Source organism: Desmodus rotundus, chromosome 6 (genome assembly GCF_022682495.2).
Source record: "Desmodus rotundus isolate HL8 chromosome 6, HLdesRot8A.1, whole genome shotgun sequence".
In the NCBI taxonomy this organism is placed as follows: Eukaryota; Metazoa; Chordata; class Mammalia; order Chiroptera; family Phyllostomidae; genus Desmodus; species Desmodus rotundus.
Window position 1 is genome coordinate 92,704,551 of NC_071392.1, and position 17,849 is coordinate 92,722,399.

Here is a 17,849-nt window from a genome sequence, read left to right on the forward strand (position 1 = left end):
CCGCGTGTGAAAAGAAAAGATGCACGCCCTGCTGCCAGGCACGGTTCCTTCCTTCCCTTCCTTCCGCAGCAGGTGGTACAGAGGCCTCTTGACCGTGATCTGTAGGGTGTTCATGTATTTGCCATGCGTAGTGCGCACTTTTTCCCAAATTTTTGAGGGAAACATAAGGATGTGCATTATACATGGGTTTAATGGTTACATACATACCATGAGTACGATAATGAATGTAATAATCCTCCTATGGTATATTTACAACAACGCGGGTGCGCAGTATACACGGCAAAATACGGTCCGTGAGAAAGTACAACTACACTCGTTCTGAGAGCTGGAGACACCTGGCGGTTGCGCGGTTCCCTGAGCTGCCACCCTCCGGTCGGCAGGGGGCGCTGCCCTGCCCCGCGCAGCGCTCCGCTCTCCGCCAGGAAGTCCCGCCTCTGCCGGAAGTCAGCCCCGGCGCGCCCGGAAAATGGCGGCGTCCACGAGTGCGGAGTCGCGGGGTTCCGGCGGCTGCCGGCGGCGCGTGGGTCGCGGGAAGCGTCCGGGCGCGCGCGGGCCGGGGGGCGACGGGGGCGGAGCCCTGAACCGGCTGAAGCTAGCAGTGGAGGAGTTCGTGCAGGCGACCTCCGAGGGCCAGACCCCAGGCGGACGCGACGGGCCCCGGACGGAGCGGAGCGCGCGGCCGGGCGGCCGGAAGAACCGCAAGGAGCTGAGAAAGGAGAAGCGACGACTGAAGAAGGCACGCAGGCTGCAGAGGACCGCAGGCCCCGCGCAGGGCCCGGGCGGCGGGGCCGGGACAGCGAGCGGGCACCAGGCGGAGGGCGCTAAGGGGCCGGGCGGCGGGCCATCCCCGCCGCGTCGGGCCCCACGGCCGCCACAGGCCCCGCCGCCTCCCCCGGCCCCAGCGAAGGCCAAGGCCTCCCCGGCCAAGGCCAAGGCCGCCCCAGCCAGGGCCTCCCTCGGGGGCACCCGGCCCTCGGCCGCCACCAACGCCGCCCGGAAACGGGCGCTCCTGGCGGCCAACGAGGAGGAGGACCGAGAGATCCGGAAGCTGGAGCGCTGCTTGGGCTTGAACAAGCGCAGGAGGAAGGGCGACGCCAGCTCCGTGCCTCTCAGCTTCGCCCGCGACGGGCTCGACTATATCCTGGGAGCCCTGGGGTCCGGGAACGGCAGTGGCTTGTATGACAGCAGCAGTGAGGAGGAGGGGGAGCCCGGACAGACGGCCCGCGAGAGCGACGGAGAGAGTGTCGCCGTGGACGGGAGCGACGGCGAGAGCGACGCGGGGGATGAGAGCAGCGGCGACAGCGACGCCTGGGATGGGAGCGGGGAACAGGAGGACGAGCAGGAGGAGGATGTACAGAAGGAAAAGCGGAAAGAAGTAGAAGGGAGCGCGAAAGGGAAATGCGGGACAAAGAGAGTCCACTTTGCGGAGGATGAAGGAAGGCACGAAAATCCCCCTGAGGACGTTGACGCTGCACAGCAGGTATCGTTGGAACAGGTTCAGTCCCCGGGGCTCCCCTCCAAATCATGAGGGTGACAGAGCGTGGGACACAGGGGCACAATTGACGTATTTGTTGGAGCTGAGTGTGGGTAAATCTCTTATCTGCTACCTCTATGTTTTTAAATTCCTATCATGAAGAGTTAGGGGAGAAAATCTCTCAGGAGGCCTTTTATCCCAGGGACTGAAAGGCCATTGGCGCCTGTTGTCCTGAGGGACATCTCCATTCCGGGGTTCCTGCCTCCGTCTCCAACCTTGTGACCACCTCCCCCTTGCTTTGTCCCTCGACCCCTCTTCCCTCACCTAGGCCTTTTCCTTTCCTACCGCTCTTGGAGTCTTTCTAAAACACTAAGCTAATCTACAACAGTTGCTTCAGTAATCTCACATTGGAGATCAAGTTCACAGTCCTGGACAGACCTGCAGGGGCCTCCCCGGCCTGTTAAACCAGCTTCACCCGACAAGTGCCCCGGAGGCAGCCAGTGGATTGCTGTTGTCCTATCGCTACCAGCACCCCCAGCCCCCATCCCCCTGCCACCCCCATCCACAGTTTTGCTTTCTGTGCATTCAGTTACCTGCTGTCCACTGTGGTCCGAAGATAATTCAGCGAAAAGTTACAGAAAGCCACAACTCACGAGCTTTAAATTGCGAGGTGTCCTGAGAAGTGTGATGAAACCCCATGCTGTCCTGCTCTGGCCAGGAATTGCCCCTTTGTCCTGCGTCCCTTTGTCCTGTGTGTGGGGGCTTTGTTTGCCACCTGTCCTCGAGTCACTTAGTAGCCCTGACGTCTGAGTTTTTGGGTCATTTGTCATAGTGTTGTGTTGTTTGGGTCCAAATAACTGTCATTTCACTTAATAAGGGCCCCAAAGCGTAAGCGTAGTGGTGCTGGTGATTCGGATTTGCTGACAGGAAGCCATAAAGTGCTTCCTTCAAGTGGAAAGGTCTATATGTAACGGTTAGCACTGTTGGCAGTTTCAGGCATCCTGGGGGGCATGGAACAGAGCCCCTGCAGACAAAGGGTGGCTGCCTCCCCTGTCACTCCTGCCGGCAAGGCTTCCCTCTGTTTCTCGAGTGGCGTTTATCTGCTCATTTCCGGAGTCGCTGGGGCTCTCCAGGTCTCAGGTGGATGAGCTGTCTCGGCCTCTCTCGCTGGTGCCTTTGCTCCCCACACCGGGAGCAGTTCCTGAGTGCCTCAGTTCCTGTCTCAGAGCCTTGCCTCCGGCTGCTCCGGGCCTGCCGTCCCAGCCTTGCAGGTGGGGCTGACTCTGTGTGAAACAGACCATCGCAGAGTGGCCGCATCCGCGCACGCCAGCGTGCTTTCACCAGAGCGTGAGCTCCCTGGCAGCAAGTGACAGCGAGGGTCATCCTTACAGATATTTCCTTGGGTCTGTCACTTAGGGGCCAGGGCGTGTTGGTCCGCAATCATGATTTGTGACCCCCTGCAGCTGACAGTCTAGGAGAGTGAGCTGTGGGTTGATTTTGACTTTATTGTGACGTTTAGATACTAGTTTTCAAGAAGTTCGAAATTATTTTAGAACAGTTTGCCTGCAAAGCCGGTGGTACGTTTGGGGGGGGGGGGTGTGCCATGCGTTGTGTGTCGTCATCGTCGTCCCCCCCCCCGCCCCCCCCATAGCTGTAAGTCACAGCTGGGTGGAGCATGCGTGGTCAGGCTTGGTCAGCAGATCCCGAGGGGCCAGCCAGGTCTGAGGAGCTGCGGAGGGAACACGGGACGGGAGGCGTGTTTCTGTCAGCGCAGAGGGTGACCCCAGGTGCTGAGGGACGCTCATCCGGGGCTGCTCTGGCACTCAGCTCAGTGTCTGTCTAATGCTGGTTCAGCAGCCGTGGCGGTGGGAACAGCTTCTGCCAGGTCCTGGGAATTTCACACCCAAGTGGGATTTGTTCAGTGTAGGTTTTGTAATGTGTTTCTGTCCTTTCCAGCAGCGTCTTAGTGAAAACGGACAGAAGTACGTCCCCCCGCACGTGCGGAGGGTCGAGGAGGCCGTGGACGCCCAGAAAAGGGAGGAGAGACAGCGGCTCAAGAAGCAGGTCCAAGGCCTAATCAACAGGTGACCTCTCGGCGTTCTCACTTTGTCACTGAGAGAAGCTGTTTTCAGAAAAAAGCGTGTTTTCTGAAAACACAGACACTGTCCCAGGAATTAAAACATGGTGAGGGGCAGGACTGCGGCTGCTGATTGGCTCCTTTCTGCTCCCACTTTAATGCAGCCAGACCCTGACTGAGAGCGGGGCGCCCACCTGCTCTCTTCGGCACCCGGCACCTGTCAGAGCTGGAGAGCCGTGCAGGTGCGGGGGTGGGGAGGGCTGTCTGGAGAAGTCCCAGGGGTGGGGCAGCAGCACTGGCCATACCCCTGCAGAGGCGAGGTCACAGCCCACGGTGGTCTCCAGGTCGGGAGCGAAGTCCTCCATTCCCCGGGCCCATCCCCCCGTCGGCGCGTGTGAGCTCTGCAGCATTGCCCAGTGGTGGGCGCACAGTAGGAGGCACAGGCGACACATCGCAGGGCCGCACATCTGAAACCTGCATCGTTTTGTCAACCAGCGTCACCCCAATAAGTTCAATTAAAAACAGAGCCAGCCCGGCAGCCCCAGCTCTCATGCTGCCCTTACGGTCACCCTGGTGCTTTTTAAAATGTTCCTTTTCAATGGAAACAAAGTACTATGTCCACAGCGCTCATGCCGTTTGACTGTCCTGTGTGAACCCGGGGTCCCCCCACCCCAGGAAGCCAGGCGCCCTTTTCTCAGTGTCTAGCAACTCGAGATTTCCACGTCGGCAGAAAAATGGGAAGTTGTCCCCAGCAGGCTCCCTGGGTCCTTGGGGCCGGGGTACCTGTGCAGCGCCCTCAGGGAGTTCCCAGGTGCCCTCACTGTTGCTACAGGGCTCCGGAGGGCTGGGTCACGTGCTGTGTGTGCTGGTTTCTGGGGCCAGGTGAGGACTGTCGGTGAGGCAGCGTGTGTGTGACACTCGGCCTGCGCGTCCGGGTTGCAGAGCTTTGTCCTCGGTTCCTGACAGACCTACGGAGGGATTCTGAACAGCGGCTCTCTCTTTGTGCCCGTGTGCAGGCTGAGCGAACCCAACATGGCCTCCATCAGTGGGCAGCTGGAGGAGCTGTACATGGGCCACAGCCGGAAGGACATGAGCGACACGCTGACAGGGGTCATCCTGAGTGCCTGTGCCCCGGACTGGACCGCGCCCGGCCGGCTGGTGATGGAGCACGTCCTCCTGGTCAGCATCCTTCACCGCACAGTGGGGATCGAGGTAGGCCTGGCTCGGGACCGGGGAGATGCCCAGCGCAGCCCGGCCTGTGTTGTGTTTTAGCCACAGCCACAGGTGCCGGGTGCCGGCCGGCTGTAGCCTTCACGTCGGGGCGGTTCTCACCCATCTTCGGTGTTCGTTAGTTCCTCTTCCTCGGCGCCCACGTGGCCTGGCTTCGTTTTCTTGGGGCCCCTCCATGAGCGCTGGCTAATTGCAGGTGCTCAGGGGCAGTGGGGGTGTGGTCATAGCGCCAAGGTGTTTGCACAGGGTGGAAGACTGTTTTTCTCCTAAGAAAGGAGGCAGACAGAATGTGGGGTGAGACCTGCCCCTGAACCCCGTGCCCGTGTTCTTGTCTGAGGTGGGACTGCGGCTTGTCCCCGGGCTGCCTGCCAGGGCTACATCGGTCAGCACTCAGGGCCCCACACGGGACCTGGTGTCCAGTGGGCCCCGCTCAGCGTGCTCGTCCCACCCCCCACCTCTCCCGTCCTTCATCCTTGCTGGGCGACCCTCTCTCCGGGTTGGCAGCAGCTCTGCTTCCACAGCCACTCACTGCCTCCAGAGGCCAGGCAGGTCCCGTTCCTCCACTCGGCTGATCCAGGGCTGTTGCAGGAACCGGTCTGGTTGCAGGAGTGTAGACGAGGGGAGGGGATTGGATGGCATTTCTGTTCGAGGAAGAACTGGCGGTGCCTTTGGATCTGTGTGTGGTACGGAATCTTACTGAGGGGCCCTTGTTCCTGCACCCTCTGGTGCCGCTCTCCTAAGAGCAGGCCCGACTGCAGAGCACCGTGCCGGGCCGACCCTGGCGTGGCCCCCAGCTCCACGGCCTCACCTCAAGCTCCTCACGGCTCCCAGCAGCAGAGGGCAGGCCGACGTGGATTGAGCCCCACTCTCCAAGTTCAGCAAAGCAGGGGAGCTGCACCACGGCCCCCAGACCACAGGTGCACTTTCGGCTCCCGGGCCAGCGTGCGTCCGCCACCCAGTCTTCCAGACACTCATTGTGCTAGTGCAGGGACGTCAGACTCACTTCCACCGGGGGCCACATCAGCCTGCCGAGAGCCGAGCATGGTTTTAGGGCTGTATCAATGTAACTGCTCCGCAGAGCTCAGCGCTGCTGCCAGGTAGAAACAAGGTGGAGGGCCGGATGGGGCCACGGGCCTCGTGCTTGCCTCCTGTGTTCTGGTGTTTGCTCTTGTCAGTCCGAAGAATCTCCGGGGGTCGTACAGAGAGGGACGCTTACTTTGCAATGCACAGACTCACCAAAGTGAGGCTTCTTCATGCTGTGAGGGTCCTGCAGAGGCAGCGGTGTGGGGCAGACGCTGCTACGGTCCCAAGCTCCGCTCCATCCTCCAGCCACCACCTGGTGGCCCCGGCCCCCGCCACTGCCTCTGCAGAAGGTCTAGCAAGTTTCACAAGCAGTGAGTGTCCTCCGGAGCCTGGGTGGATACGTGCTCGTTCCCGGTAACCAGTTGACCTCTGCCTGAACGAGGGCAGGGAGAGAGGACACACACTGGCTCCGGGTCCTCTGGGCCTTGGGACGCCGCAGCTCTGCAAGCCACAGCTGCATGGGGTCCGTCTTCTGAAGTGACAGTTTTGTCCCTAAGAGCTATCCCTGTCCCGCACGGCGCCAGGTGCCACTCCGCAGTGGAGTGTGGCCGAGGCCCGGGTGCCACCCCGGTGCCTGGAGGTGCATGGTCTGGCACTGTGAGAGGGCTCTGCTGGTGCCCCCGGGCCCCTGCGTCACCGAGGTGGGCCCGAACCTGGTGGTTTCAGCCCAGACGGAACTTCGTGCGGCTGTAGTGAGAGCCATGCCCCCTGACCGCCTGCAGCGCTCTGGGTTTCCTGGACCTGGAAGCCTGAGGCCACTGGTCTGGGTCTCCCTGAACCCTTTGCTGAAGGCCTGAAGGACGCCTGAGACTGTGGCTGGCAGCCAGCGCTGGCCTGTGTAGAGTGCCTTTCCGCCTGCCCGTCTGCGCCTTTCTCTGGGGTCCTCTGGCATCTGGTCTGCGGGCTTTGGCAGTGAGTGACACACCCCATTGCTCTCTGCCTGTCGGGTCCAGCTCCCTGCACCCACAATGTAACTGGCCCCTAGGGCCCCCGGGGCCCTGGTGTTGAGTCAGGTGTGTGTGACCCCTGCTCATTCTGCCCCAGGCCCTCCTTCCCAGGTCCCGCTCAGCCATTGACATCGCTCCACCGAGTCCTGCTCCCGCCCCTCCCTCCAGTCGCAGCCTGTGCTTCAGAACGGGTGTTGTGAGGTGGCGCGGGGTGACAGCGGCATGTTCTGAACGCTCCTAGAACCGGGGCGGCTGCTGGCGAGAGCCTCCCGAGTGTTGAGTTTGCAGGCGAGAGGCTGAACTTGAGCAGAGGATCCTGTGTGGGGCGGGTGGCTCCGTGCGTCCCTCAGCAGCCCCCAATCCTGTGGTGACACCACGCACTCGGGCTCGGGCTCCAAAAGCGTGTGCTGTCGGGGTGCGTCCTAGGGGGTGCACAGTCGTGTGGTGTCTCACTGTGCCGACTCTTCAACACACGCACTTCTGTTTGTTGAGAGGGGGGAGGGTCCCTGAGGGACCTGGCGGCAGCACAGTCACTTGTTTGCGGTGACCTCGGTCTGTGTCCCGTCCAGGTCGGAGCTCACTTCCTGGAGGCCGTGGTGAGGAGGTTCGACGGTGTCTACAGGACGGGGAGCGAAGGCAAGGAGTGCGACAACCTGCTCACCATCGTCGCCCACCTGTACGGCTTCCACGTGGTGCAGTCTCTGCTCGTCTTCGACCTGCTGAGGAAGCTCGTCGGGACCTTCACAGAGAAAGATGTCGAGCTGATCCTGCTGGTCCTGAGACACGTGGGCTTTGCACTGAGGAAGGACGACGCTCTGTCCCTCAAGGAGCTGATCGCGGAGGCCCAGGCCAAAGCCGGAGGGGCCGGCGGCAGGTTCCAGGACCAGACCCGGGTACAGTGCCTTGCTTGGCCTTCTTGCCTAAATGCTCAGAAACTGGCCAGCACTTAGAAATGAGTGTGTGGGGTAAATACTACGTTTTCTTTCCTCGTAACCTGTCATCTTGTGATTTCATGGCTTTATCTTTAACGTGCGAATGAGCCGTATCTCTTTACTGAGAACTCAGGTGTTTTGTGGGTTTAAGAAGCTATTTATTTAACACTTCTCCACTCAAAAAGTGTTTGCTGAGAAAGGCCACGTGGCTCAGGGCTCTGGGTCGGCCCCCCTGAAGTTCTGCTCTGTCCCCTGGACAGTGATGCAACCTGAGTCTTCCAAGCTGCAGTTTCCCTTCTGGAAAAGGGGGCTGATCGTGGCTCCTGCCTCGTTTCTGGTTCTGCAGATTGAGAGGGGCGGGGGCTTGGGAAGCCCCTATGGGGTGTCTGTGTGGAGCCCATGGGGGAGCGGGGCAGAGCCCATTGCAAGGACTGGGCTTCTGTCCTGGGCACCTGGACGGTTCTGAGCTGAATGACCTGGAAGTGGTGTGCTCAGGGTCACTTTGGCTACAACGCAGAGGAGGGAGGTGGTCTGGCAGGGCGGTACCCATTCGGGGTCCGAGACGTGGTGGGGAGGGTTGACTCAGTTGCAGTGGACTTGGGTATAGGAGTTAGGACTGACCAGGCTCGGGGCGGGATCAGCCCAGCCTCTCCTCTTGGGCCTTCAGTGGGCAGCAGCACATGTGGGGGGGGGGGGGGGGGGGCGGTAACAGGCTCAGAAGGGAAGGCTGGCCCGGCCCTGAGGACCCAAAATGACAGTCCCTGGGTGCACTGGGGGTGGGGGAAGGGGTTGGTGGGGGAGGTGGAGTGGTGGTCTGCGCCCTCTGAGGAGGAGCTGAGGCTGTGAGGTGGGGCCTCAGGGTCGGTCAAGGAGGGCTGGCACTCACTTGACCCCACAGGCACCAGGCTGGTGTGTCCAAGCAGCCCTATGTTGAATGCCCAGAGGTCAAGTTTAAAACACAGAAGTCAGCAGAAATGAGAAGTACACCGTGGTTGCCTAGGGCAGGGGGTTGGTAGGAATGGGCATGGCTGTTAATGTGTTTGAAGCTTCCGTTGGGGGGGGGGGTGATGAAATCTTCTGAAATCGTGGAGACAGTCGCACCGCCCTGAACATCGTGAGCGTGCGCGTTAAATGGGTGAGGAAACCTCAGGAAAGGCCGTCTGGGGTTCTCTGTCCTCGTCTTCCAGCTTTCCTCTATGTCTGGCTTTATTTCCAATTCGAAAGCTAAAGAAGTAAAAAGGCCAGGAGTGGGGATGGGGGCACCAGTGGTAGGGCAGGGGTGGCTCAGAGCCTGGGGTGGGCCCTGGGGGAGGTTGGGAGCAGGGTTTACGTTTACCTGATCGCTGGTAAAGCACCGCAAAGGCTCTCGGGGCTCTGCAGGCGAGTGGGGACCCTGCCTGAGGCCCCCTGGGTGGGCTTGTCCACAGTGACGGCCGCCTGCACGGAGCTGGCTTGCATCTGCCCACGTCCGAGGGTCGGCTGTTTGAAACGACAGGGTTCTCTCTCGTGTGTGTGTAAGGTGCGGTTTATGCTGGAGACGATGCTGGCTCTGAAGAACAACGACATGCGGAAGATCCCAGGCTACGACCCCGAGCCTGCGGAGAGGCTGAGGAAGTTGCAGAGGACTTTGGTAAATCTCTTGCACCTCTAGCTGGTTTTGAGCCACCGCGCAAGTTGGGAAGTGGTTGGCACTGCGAGTCAGGTGCCCCCTGGTTATAGGGGTCCCGGGGTCAACTGACAGCTATCTGTGCGGTGAGGCCCCGTGAGTGGCGCGTGTGCAGGGGAGTCCCTGTGAGTCCGGCCTCCCCCACGCTGAGTCCGTGGGGCTGGACTTGGCTGCGCAGCAGAGTCACAGGAGACCCATCTGATCGCTTTGGAAGACAAGCCCCAGCCTGGACCAGTGGTGTGAGCAGGCAGGACGGGGCTCATCTGCGAGAGCTCCTGGGTGTTTCCCATGGGGGACCGCAGCTGAGGCCCCACCCTCCCCAGCCAGGGCACGTCCTTCAGCCCATCTTCGGGCAGATCTGGGACTGCCAGCTCCAGCAGGTTGCATTCCCACCACAGCCAGTGGGGCTCCCCTTATGGCCCCTGAGCCTGAGCCTCTTCCCTGCCGTGGCAACTTTCCAAGGACGGCAGGTTTGGGCGGACAGACCTGGAGTCCTCGGACACCAGCCCTGGGTGCGTGCCTCTCACGTGGTATCACTCCAGACAGTGGCGTCCCGCTCAGCAGTGACTCATCACGGTGTGCGTGCAGCAGAAGCGCCGTCATCAGGAACAGGAGGCAGCGGGGGTGGTGGACAGACTGCACTGGCTGAAGCATTCCACCTGCTCCTTTTCCTTCCGTCAGGTACGCGGCGCAGGGGCGGGCACAGAAACTCAGCTGCACGTGTCCTGGGACAGCGTCCTGAATGCCCAGCAGACCGGGCGCTGGTGGATCGTGGGGTCCTCCTGGAGCGGGACCCCAATGATCGACAGCAGTCAGGAGCAGGCCCTGCAGAAGCCGCTGGCAGGCACGGTATGTGACCTCCGCCCACCACTGCGGGTGTGCGCCTCTGTCCCCGTGGTGCCTTGCCGCTGCTCTCACTGGAGTGGCCACCTTGCTGTTCGTTGGATGTTACTGAGATGGGCAGACGTGGGCTTATTCGAAGACCTTGTAGAAATTGCTACCGTTTCGTGGTACAGTTTGATTCCATTTCTGTTGTTACTTTTTAAAGAATTTAAGTCCCACAAAATGTGGCATGAAAGAGTGACAAGCCCAGAACCTCACGACACCTCTGCAGACAGACCATCTCCTGTCGTGCAGGCACATTGCTTCCCAGACGTGGCTGCCGGGCCTCAGGTTGGCAGGGCGCTGGGCGCCGCCCGGTGTCCTAGCGCTGACGGAAGTCCACATGGTGTTCAGAGTTCCTTCTCCCCCGACCCCTGCTCTGTGTTCCAGGGCCCAGGTCACACTTGTTGCGCTGGCTCTTGTGGCTGTGGCCACTTGCCTCTGACTTGCTCCCTCGTTGCTCAGGCTGACAGTGGGCGCCACCACAGGCAGTCTACCTGGGCCGCTGTGTCCTTCCTGGCGGACTCGTCCCCTGGGGAGTCACGAGAATAAAAATGTGGCATTTACATACATCTGCTCACCCGCCGTTTACAGCCATGCTTGGGTCGGGTCACAGATCACGCACGCTGTAACTTCAGTGGCTGTAGCCACTCCAAAGCAGCGGAGCTCGCTGACGCTTGTGAGTGACCCGTGTTCCAGTTGTCCCTCTTCTCAGGTCAGCGCCAAGATGCTGGAGTTCGCCCGAAAGCAGAGGATGAACACCGACGTCAGGAGGAACATCTTCTGTACGGTCATGAGTAGTGAAGATTTCTTGGACGCATTTGAAAAGCTTCTGAAGTAAGTGTGTGTGTGAGTGCTGGACCCAGGCGAACGGCGTCGGGCAAGGGGGCTGCACCTGGGCCGGGCTGCCCGTCAGCCGCTGGTGGTTCCAGATTGTAGTACATTCTCGTGAAAGCTATTAGGGGACCAGCTGGCGGTTCTCGAGGGTTGTCATGAATTGCCTAAAAATCTCCAGGTTGAAAGTGTCTTCCTCTCAGTGAATTTAAAACTGCCTCGTGTAGTTCCTGTAAATAGTTGCAGCATGATTTTAGAAAGTACCCGTGTGGTATTTACAAGGCGCTACTAAATGCATCTAGTCGCTTTCCTTCTTTGTTTCAAGTTCAGAATGAGATAGAGGGATGTGTCACAGGACAGGACGCTTGCCCAGACTCGGCCCATTCCGGGAGGGAGCTTGTCACTGTGGACCGTCGGCGCCGGCACAGACCTGGCCTTGAGTGCCCGTAGCCAGGTGGCAGTCCTTCCTGCACTCAGGAGCCAGTCTCAGGCCCTTGTTGCCAGTGGAGGACTCAGGTCGGTGTCCCCCGTGTGGTCACCACAGTCAGAAACAGGCCGGAGCCGCTGGGGGCAGGACCGGCCCGTCACCTCTGTCCTTACTGCCACCCTCTGCTCATCTCACGTTCGACCAGACTGCCGGGCCATGTGACCCACTGAAAGGGTTTGCCTTAAACCTGTTCAGATTTTTTAAAGATTTTTTTAATTTTTAGATAGAGGGGAAGGGAGGGAGAAGGGAAGAGAAACATTGATGTACAAGAAATATATTGATTGGTTGCATCTTGCACATGCCCCAACTAGGGGCCTGGCGCGCAACCCAGGCCTGTGCCCTGACTGAGAATCAAACCAGAGACCTTTCGGTTCGCAGACCAACACTCAGTCCACTGAGCCACGCCGGCCAGGGCAGCCTGTTCCGATTTGGCTGGGTGAGACTTGTTCGTTGCTGCTGTTTGTGTTTTGCAGGCTTGGACTTAAGGACCAGCAGGAGAGGGAGGTGGTCCACGTGCTCATGGACTGCTGCCTGCAGGAGAAGACCTACAACCCTTTCTACGCCTTCCTGGCCAGCAAGCTCTGCGGCTATGAAAGGAGGTTCCAGGTAACTGGTCCGCCGGCCGGCAGGTCCCCGCGCCGTGCTGCCCTCTCCGGGCATCCTGTCATCTCGGCCCACCCCCAGGCCCACCCGCAGTGGGCGTCCCGTGTCACGCCACAGGGAGAGCGGCTGGGACAGCCCAAGCCATGGCCTCCGGGCCACCTTTCTGGTCCCAGGTGAGGGGCTGTCCCTGCCTGCCAGCCTGCAGAGTGCCTCTGGTCCGACATCACCCGTCCTCTGCCGGCTAAGGTTTCTGCCGGCGTGAGGGCCGCGTTGTGCAGCGGTCCCCGCAGACCGCCGCACGCACGTAGAGGAGGGCGGTGCGATCGTCCTCAGGGCCCCGCTTCGCGGGACCCTGCAGACACTCAACTCCGCACACTCGACTCTGCAGGGCCCTTCAGAGTGTCTCAGAGACTCAGGCTAACGAGTCACATTTAAGCTGCTTTCTTCTTCACTCTCACGTCAGGTGACTTTCCAGTTCAGCATATGGGACAAATTTCGGGACCTGGAGAATTTGCCAGCCACTAATTTCTCCAATCTGGTTCATCTGGTGGCCCACTTGTTGAAGACAAAATCGCTTCCCCTTTCCATCCTAAAGGTTTGTGTGACAGGTGACGTTTTCAAAGGCGAGGAGATTGGTGACATGCGTGTTTACATCTGGTCCCTGAAAACGGCACACAGGGCCGTCCTTTCGTTTTCACCACAGACACTGGCCCGGCAGCCTGCGGTGTGGTTTGCTTGTCAGTCAAGGCCCTGGGGCTGTGGTCTGCTCGCCGAGCGGGTCTGCGCATCTGTGGGCTCCCGTGGGTGGGGCCTGATGACCGGCCCTGCACGGCCAGTGCCAAGCTGGGAGGCGGGGGGGACCCAGTCTCCCAGAGCGGCAGTGTGGCAGCCTCTGCCTCTTCTCCCCACCGCAGGGCATGTTAAACCATGGGTGCCGCCTCGCTCACGCCTTCCCGTGGCACGTCACAGCTTGTGAAAGACAGGTGCCCGGGTGCGGGTCTGCAGTGGACGGTGAAGCCTGGACGCAGGAGAGGGGGTTCGAGACAGCCCTCCGGGCCTGGGCCGCAGGACTGCGGGGCCGCGTGTCCTGCACACGTGGACTGTGGGAGAGCCTGAGGGTCTGAGAGAGGGGTTGGGCCTGGATCCCCGTGCCATCTCCGCCCTGCCCCACAGGCCTGGCAGCACTGCGGTTCCCTGTGTGCCCTGTTGCTCGGGTTGACCTTGGTCTCTGTGGGGTGTGCTGTTGAGTTTTGGCCACTGACTGAAGAGGAGGGCCGGGCTGCACACGGCCGTCCCCCCTCACTGCAGGGGATCGCTCCAGAACCCGCCGTGGGTGCCTGGAGCCACAGGCAGTGCCGAGCCCCACGCATGCTGCGTTTTCTCCCACGCGCACGTGCCTGTGATGAGGTCGGTGTGTGAGTCCAGCACAGGGAGAGGGGCGCAGCTTCAGCTCCTCGTGCAGCGGAGCAGGTGCAGTGACGGGCCTCGGCAGCAGTGCTGTGGCCGGGGTCTTCAAGTGCTTTGCTGTCCCGTGCCGCCCGCCCTCTTGTGACGAGGTGAGGGGACAGGGAGTGAGGCCAGCGTGGCAGGCGTGTGACACAGTGTTAGGCTACCGTGGGCCTCATGCCTGTGTGGCAGGAGGAGGGCCCTCTGCTCCAGTCGTCCTGGGTCGTGGGGCCACAACGATGCCAGTGGTGAGAGAGGCTGGTTCTTTTGGGACCACAGTCGGCAGAGGGCGGAGCCGACTGGACGGGCGACTGGGACCGTAGCAGGTGCAGCCGCGGGCAGGGCACTGCTGGGCCGCCTTCCGAAGGGTGACTTGGAACAAAGCTGTGCCTGCCCCTTGCTGGAGCAGACTTCGTGTTCAGCGCGCTCAGTTCCAGAAACAAAGTGCCTGGGCCGCATGGCAGACACCCTGGCAGCCACGTGGAGGGGCTCCCGCGGCCCTGCAGATACGGTCACTTCACGCAGCTGGGCGCGGCCTTATTTAAGGGCAGGACGGTTCACGCTAACTGAACCTAGGAACTTTTGGAGAGCACGGGCTCGGTCAGTGCAGCTGTTTCTCTGTGTGTCCTGCCCTTTTAGGTGGTCGAGTTCAGTGAACTGGACAAACCCAGAGTCCACTTTCTACGAAGAGTGTTGTACATGCTGTTAATGGAAACGGAAGTTGAAGACCTGGGTGTGATTTTCGCCAGGTAGGTTCCGGCCGGTTCCGATGCAGCATGGAGGGGGGTGGTGCCGAAGGGGCCATGGTCACTCCGGCCAGGTGGGAAAAGCGGGTCGCAGTGCTTTGCGTGGGCTTCAGTCCTGCTAGCTCTCGGCCAGTGCCTTGCCCGTTAGACTCTGGCCACAGGAAGCCTGTCCAGCAGTGAACTGACACTGGCCCCTAGCAGACGGGGTGTCAGGTGCTGCTTCGGGAAATCTCTCATTAACAGAAACCAGGTTCCGTCTCCCTGCCCAAGACTCGGCTGTGCTGACGGTTGGCGCGATTCCTTTCCAGGGTGTCGGACAACCCGAAGCTGGGCGTGCTGCGCGAAGGCTTGAAGCTCTTCATCAGCCACTTCCTGCTGAAGGGCGCGCAGGCGCCCCGCAGTGCCGAGGAGGCCGGCGCGCTGCGGGAGAGGGCCGAGCTCACCACCCAGGCCCTGCAGGGCAGGGCTGCACTGAGGATGTAGGTGGGGTCAGGGACCTGCGTGTGGCTCTGCTGGCCAGAGAAGCTGGGAAGCTGGGAGAGCTGCTCGCGGCCTGGCCTGCTGTACTTCCCGTGTTGTATGTTGAGGTGTCTTTGATCCAGGGCTGTGTGTGTGTGCTGTAGACACTCATGTGCGGTGCAGGAGGCGTAGGGCGACACTGGATGCTGCTCTCCGAGTGACGAGACAGGCTATGTGTGTGTGTGTGCACATGCGTGCGCCTCTTTTCTGCGCAGGCTGGGGAAGTGGGCCACAAGGGGGGGCCGTCACGAAGACGTTGGCGCGGTTCTTTCCTCCCATCGAGCAGAGTTCAGAAGCCGTCAGTTCCTCGTGGTGCCTGCGCCTCCGTTGATTGTGAGGTGTTGGGAACGCACGCAGCTGCCATGCGCAGTTGGCGCAGTCCTGTGTGTGTGCAGGCTCTGTGACTCAGTGAGGCGTGTCCCTCCTGTGTGTGTCGGCCGCTTGCACCCACCGAGTGGCTCCGGACCGTTGTGCGCTGCCCTAAACCCCTTTGAGGGGCTTCCGGGGTTCGGGGGACTGGCGCCCGCGGGAACCAGCGAGCACCCAGTGAGACGCACCACCTGCCAACAACAGACTGGGCCTGTGGCGCACCTGCCCCCGCCGAGTCTCACGGGTCCTCGCTTTCAGCCCTCAGAGTGGGCATCCCTCTTGGGTGCCACAGACCTGATTTAAACATCGCCTTCAGTGGGCGCACAAAGTTACCGAGTGTGCAGAGTAGAACTTTGCGTGCTGCCCTTCACGGTGGCCCCATGGGCAGCTGCCTGGCCTGAGGGAGCCCCCTGCTCAGGCCCCCTCCGTCACACACACTCACAGTACCAACTTGACCCTGCGGCATCTTGGGACCGGAACCTGGAGTGAGTCCCGAGGTCTGTAGGTCCCCAGGCTGAACGGTGTGACCATGCAGGAGACACGGGAAACCTGTAGCCCCTTAGCTGCAGGCCTTCGGAGACTGCCCGTCCCCCGCCTGGCACTGCCTCCAGGACCCAAGCACACAGGATGGCTGTGCCCCCCGTGGGCTCTGGGCTTGGCTGGCAAGAGGGCTGAGGGGTCGGGTGCACCGAGAGCCTCTACCTCCTCCAGAGGTTCCCAGGAGGCCGGGGCTGGAATGTCCACCCACCCTGTCCCCTTCACAGGGAGGAGAGGCTGTCACCCCGATGCAGGCTCCCGTGTCATCGAGGGTGGTTGTTTACACTGATGGGAATGCAGGCCTCAGAGCTCAGCTGGTGGTCCCTGTGACCTGTGTCACAGGTGACACCATAGGCCCAGAGCAGCGGGGAGAAGGGAGATTTCTGGAGACACCCCAACGGACAGGCCTCAGAAGCCTGTGCCTATAAGTGAAGAGGCCGGGGTTGGGTGGGTGAGGGCAGAGGGGCATCTGGGACACTTCCAAGGACCGGGCTGCCTTCATCCAGGTCAGGGTCTGGCTCCATGGAGCCTGCGGCGGTCAGAGTTGAGGGCGCTGTCTTGACGCTCCAGGGGTGAGCACAGAGCAAGGCAGCTCAACTCAAGCCAGCGGAGCCCACCCGAGGGGCTGGAAACAGGCTGTGGCCTGGGCTGGGGAGCCCCTGGAATGGGACATGGTGCAGGCCCAGCAGCTCGGGGGGCTCGGGAGGCCCGGATGGAGCCTGAGTGATGCAAGCGCAAGTACAGGGGGGCCGGCTTTCTTGGGGACATGCCGGGCTGGGAACGGGAGCTTTGCCATTTCTCACCCTCACGTCCTATTCCAAGAGCTGCCCCACTGGGGGGGGGGGGCGGGGTCACGAGGTGCCATTTATCTTGCGGAGAGCTGGGTAGATGATGAAAAATGAAGCTGGCGTGATAAGCTGATGAAAGGGAAACGGGGGCCAGCTTGAGGTGCACTGAGGTGACTTCAGGGCCCCCCCGCCCGGTGTGTTTGGAAGACAAAGCCTCAAGTGTCTGGGTCCCAGAGCTGGTGGTTTGGCCTTGAGCGCGTCCAGAGGGGACGTGTGGGCCTCTGACCTCCTGTGGCTTGCCAGGCAGCTGCTTTCCCACTCCTCCACCCCTACCCCAGGGGCTCTTTTCTGATCATAGCCCCTCGCCTGGGCCTGCTGCCCTGCCAGTCCATGCCAGAGCAGGGACCTGGACGCCCCTCACCTGGCCGAGTGAAACGGTTAGGCTCATTTAAAAAACTCCTCCAGCCCCGGCTGGTGAGCACAGTGGACTGACTGAGCGCCGGCCTTTGAAATGAAGGCTCCCTGGTTTGGTTCCCAGTCAGGGCACAGGCCTGGGTTGTGGTCCAGGTCGGTGGTTGGGGGCGCAGGAGAAGCAACAGATCGATGTTTGCCTCTCTCTAAAAGCTAAATAAAATCTCTTCCTAAAAATCATTCTCCGCAGAAAGTCGCATACACGGACTACTCATTTCGTTTCATCGGTCAGAAGTATTTCCAGAGAAAGAGGGCAAGTTCTTCCCCTTTTTGTGGCAGCCCCTGGCTAACACCTGCCACACTTGGTTTATCAGTTACTGATCTGCAGACAAACAGCGGGCCTGACTTGCTCACTTCCTCGTGCAGACACGAACATCTATCTGCACATGAGCTTCCGCTGAGTCGGCGGAAAGCGCAGACACCATGACACTCAACTCCTAAACCTCCGCCTGTGTCTCCCGAGGCAGGACACCCTCCTGCACCAGCGGTGCCATCGTCACACCTGCGTTCTGGAGCATTCACGCAGCTTCATCTGGCTGACAGGCCGGGTGTGATGCTGGCTGTCATTGGCAGGAGGGGGCACCTCTGGGTCGTGACTTTACGGCCTCCTGCGAGTTCTGTGTCCTCCAGAGGCCCGAGTGCTGCGCTGGTTCCGGCAGGGTCCCCTCCAGCGGCAGGAGAGCCTGGGGGCAGCCCCCTGAGGTGCACAGTGGGGGGGTGTCTGCTCCCACCTCCAGGCACAGGCCCCAGTGGGCTGG

The 17,849-nt window shown here is 61.0% G+C and overlaps 1 protein-coding gene across 4 annotated transcripts; it reads left to right on the forward strand.

Moving 5' to 3' along the window:
* Window positions 1–453: 453 nt before the first annotated feature.
* Window positions 454–17,271, forward strand: NOM1 (nucleolar protein with MIF4G domain 1). 4 transcript variants are annotated; one of them, XM_045198723.2, is made up of 12 exons: window positions 454–1,480; window positions 3,431–3,558; window positions 4,568–4,763; window positions 7,381–7,704; window positions 9,263–9,373; window positions 10,091–10,258; window positions 11,007–11,128; window positions 12,086–12,218; window positions 12,679–12,810; window positions 13,130–13,198; window positions 14,301–14,410; window positions 14,716–17,271. In XM_045198723.2, the coding sequence occupies exons 1-12, from the start codon at window positions 467–469 to the stop codon at window positions 14,888–14,890; spliced, it is 2,682 nt and encodes an 893-aa protein (XP_045054658.2). In that variant the 5' UTR covers window positions 454–466; the 3' UTR covers window positions 14,891–17,271. The 4 variants fall into 4 exon arrangements, with proteins under 4 accessions (XP_045054658.2, XP_045054659.2, XP_024420282.3 ...); XM_045198724.2 differs by having other exon boundaries at window positions 3,434–3,558; XM_024564514.3 differs by lacking the exon at window positions 13,130–13,198.
* The last annotated feature ends 578 nt before the right edge of the window (window positions 17,272–17,849 follow it).